Genomic DNA, 3,789 nt, shown 5'->3' with positions numbered 1-3,789 from the left:
AAAATCACTGTGGATGGTGACTGCAGCCATGAAATTAAAAGATGCTTGCTTGTTGGAAGAAAAGTTATGACAAACCTAGACAGCATATTAAAAAGCAGAGATATCACTTTGCCGACAAAGGGTCTGTATAGTCAAAGCTGTGGTTTTCCCAGTGGTTATGGATGGCCTGAGAGTTGGACCATGAAGAAGGCTGGGCACCGAAGAAGTGATGCTTTCAAATTGTGGTGCTGAAAAAGACTCTTAAGAACCTCTTGGACAGCAAGGAGATCAAGCCAGGCAATTTGAAAGGAAATCAGCCCTGGATATTCATTGGAAAGACTGATACTAAAGCTGAAGCTCCAATACTTTGGCCACCTGATGTGAAGAGCTGACTCACTGGAAAAGACCCTGCTGCTGGGAAAGACTGAGGGCAGAAGAAGGGGACGACAGAGGATGAGCTGGTTGGATGGCATCACCGACTCGGACATGAGTTTGAGCAAACTCCGGGAGATGGTGAAGGACAGGGAAGCCTGGCATACTGCTATTCATGAGGTCATAAACAGTCTACACGACTGAGTGATTGAACAAAACAACAGATGAGAACTTCCAGACTCAAAGTTGCTATCGCTTGTCAAACAGTGGCAGAGACAGAATTCGAACCTGACAGCCTCTGTTGTGAGTTACAAACCCAACTTCTTTCTTCTCTAACTCCACCCCCAGCCGTGGTACTAGAGACCCTTTCTCCGGGTTGGGGAGGGACGCAGTCGTGCCTCCCTAGAGGCGCGTCCGGGTCGCCTCGGGCAGGTGCAGGGCCGGGCGGGAGCGAGGGGCGGGGCGGGGGCGTTATCTCCTGACCGATGGGCCGCCCGCACATCTGTTTATCTCTGAAGCAGCGCTGGATTGGATTTCTCGATGTTTATCTCCCTCGGAGGAGCAGAGAGCTGGGGCCACGGAGAGCGCAGCTGCGGATCCGGCGTGATTGACAGATCCAGAGCTGGGCCTCCCGCCCCAGTTCGGTTTGGGTGGGGGCGGCTCAATGCCCACCGCTCACCCTGATCCGAGAGGGTTGCAGGTGAGCCTGCCGGAGGCCAGGTGCTTCAAGGTTCCTTGGTCTGCCCGCACGCAGGCTAGAACTCCCCCTCCTTTAGGGACCACTAACTGGGCCAGAGAGAGGACAATGTTGATTTATGACGCAGATGGGAGCAGGGGCTGGGGAGAGAGGGCGGTAAAAAAGATGGATGAAATTCTAATGAGTCTATTTCCTAACTTGCCAGGGAGTCAGCCTCAGGGAACGAGGGAAGGCCCTCAGATGTTACTTCTTGCTCCCAAGAATGTCTGGAGCTAAGGGATAGGGGAGCTTTGGCTGAAGAGGATGTGAGGTCACAAGTACTTCCAAATGGAGCCACTTCAGGAGGCTGCAAAAACCAGGGGAAACTTTAGATTTTGACGTTTTCCTATCTTCTCTGGCTCAGCTGGTAAAGAATCTGCCTGCAATGAAGGAGATCCGGGTTCGATTCCTGAGTTGGGAAGATCCACTGGAGAAGGGATAGGCTACCCACCCCAGTATTCTTGGGCTTCCCTGGTGGCTCAGACTGTAAAGAATCCTCCTGCAATTCGAGAGACCTGGGTTCAATCCCTGGGTTGGGAAGATCCCTTGGAGGAGGGCATGGCAACCCACTCCTGTGTTACTTGGAGAATCCCCCTGGACAGAGGAGCCTGGTGGGCTACAGTCCATGGGGTCTCAAAGAGTCTGATACCACTGAGCCACTAAGCACAGCACAGCACAGCTGGCCATGCCTCCTGCCGAACCAGGTCACTGCCGCTTGCATTTATGTGTACACTCGTGGTGTGGTTATGGGATTGATGAACTGTGGGTTCCTGAGGGGCAGGGTGGGGCTGGTGGTGAGGCACCTAAACCAGTGAGCAGCTGGGAGTAGGTGTTTGGGAAACTTGTTGATGGGCCTGACAACTGGCCCTGGGGAGGCTGGGTGACCTACGGTGCTGTGACTGTTGTTTAAAAGGCTGGGAGAAGCCATGTGGATTTTGGTCTTTTTCATATCAGGCTCCCACCTGGTGGCCACATGGCCTGATTTATTTACATAAATGTTGGCACATGTTGGTGACTTCTATTCCCCTGTCCTGGTGGCTGCCCAGCACATGTGAATGATCCCTCTAAAGCTTTCATCACAATTTCCTCACTTCATCCACCACTCAGCTCCCCATTTTCACTGTCCAGCCCTCTTTAATATTTTTTAAAATTAATTTATTTTCTTTATTTGGCTGCACTGGGTCTTAGTTGCAGTATATGGGATCCAGTTCCCTTACCAGGGATCGAACCAAATCTCCCTGCATTGGGAGCAGACAGTCTTACCACTGGACCACCAGGGAAGTCCTGTCCAGCCCTCTTTAGAGGGGATTACTGGGTGCCCTTTGTGCTCCTGATGTTGGGAACAGAAAGCACATTTGTCACAGGCGGTACCCACCCCTTGCAGCAGTGGTCTGGGGTCTGGAGTAAACAGGAGATGGGACACTCAGGGACTGTCTGGACAGTGCATGCTCTATCTATGCCACTTGCTAAGGACTCCAGAGATCATTGGCTGGTCTTATGTATGTATCTACCTGGCTCTTTGGATGGTCCTGTATCTTCAGGATACATCTGGATTTGTCATTTCACTGGGACTCTATCAAGCTGGTTAGTAGCTATAACCCTAAAATAAACTCAAGTGTTGTTTTGATGGGCTAATGGATACAGGGTGGCCCAACATGGAACATAGGTCCTTTGGGGAAATGGGCACTCTCTGAGCTGGAGAGGGCCAAATGGGTTGTTCCTGAGCACCAAGAGATAGAAGTGTTCTTCTAGCCCTGCACTGGAATGACTGTCAGATGGCAGGTGGGGTGGGAGTGGGCCACACATGCTATCACGTTGGTGTCCTCACTTTCTGTGCTGCCCTGTAGAAGCACAGTGTGGATCTTCTAAGATCTTGATCAAATCAGGAACCATAAATCAGCTTTCTTGGAGAACCACCAGAAACAGAAAACCTGGGATGATACACTGAGACATGAGATAGCCCAAGATTGCTGAATGTGTTTCTTCTCAGTGCTTGCTTCTGTCTTGCATGAGCCACCCGAGATTCACTCACACCTAGTTCTGGGGAATTCTGCTGGGAGATCTGAGGGACAAGGGAGGCCTTGTGCATACTCAGTCGTTCAGTCACGCCCAACTCTTTGTGACCCCATGGGCTGCAGCCCGCCAGGCTCCTCTATCCATGGAATTTTCCAGGCAAGAATAGTGGAGTGAGTTGCCATTTCCTCCTCCAGGGGATCTTCCTGACCCAGGGATCGAACCCACGTCTCCTGCATCTCCTGCATTAGCAGGCAGATTCTTTACCACTGAGCCACATGGGAAGCCCCAGGGAAGGCCTCACCAGCATCCTATTTCTTGCTATGAAGTCAGAGTCAGGCTATTATAAAACAATGTCTGTTTCAAGACGTGACTAGGTTTGGCTGATTCAGGCTTCAAGATGTGGCTTCTGTTTCCCTTTTGTGAGCTGGAGCAGTGACTGCTAGCAGTTGCCATTAAGTTGCCATCCACCAAGACAGAGGCCAAGGCAGGCCCAGGGAAGGCCTGGTCTTCTCAATTACCTCAGACAGGTGGAACTTAATCCATGACTTCTGAAACAAATCTTTACATCTCTGAAGAGACCCTAAGGGCCTCTCATCATGAGGGGGCTTAAAAGGTTTTCCCTCTGAGGGCCAGGTCATGAACATCTTGAGGTGAAGAGTTAGGAATGGAAGGAATTTACCCAGCCC

The 3,789-nt window shown here is 51.1% G+C and overlaps 1 protein-coding gene across 1 annotated transcript in view; it reads right to left on the bottom strand.

Annotated features, from left to right (window-relative positions):
- Positions 1-1,026: 1,026 nt before the first annotated feature.
- Positions 1,027-3,789, bottom strand: part of NEUROG1 (neurogenin 1) — a 32,293-nt gene continuing 29,530 nt past the window's right edge. Inside the window, 1 exon segment of the mRNA XM_010844623.1 lies at positions 1,027-1,137. Within this exon segment, the coding sequence (XP_010842925.1) occupies positions 1,027-1,137 (111 nt within the window).

The sequence above is a fragment of the Bison bison genome, unplaced genomic scaffold (assembly GCF_000754665.1).
Source record: "Bison bison bison isolate TAMUID 2011002044 unplaced genomic scaffold, Bison_UMD1.0 scf7180017864203, whole genome shotgun sequence".
Lineage (NCBI taxonomy): Eukaryota > Metazoa > Chordata > Mammalia > Artiodactyla > Bovidae > Bison > Bison bison.
Note: the sequence above shows the minus strand (reverse complement) of the source record. Positions and strands in the feature narration are given on the sequence as shown.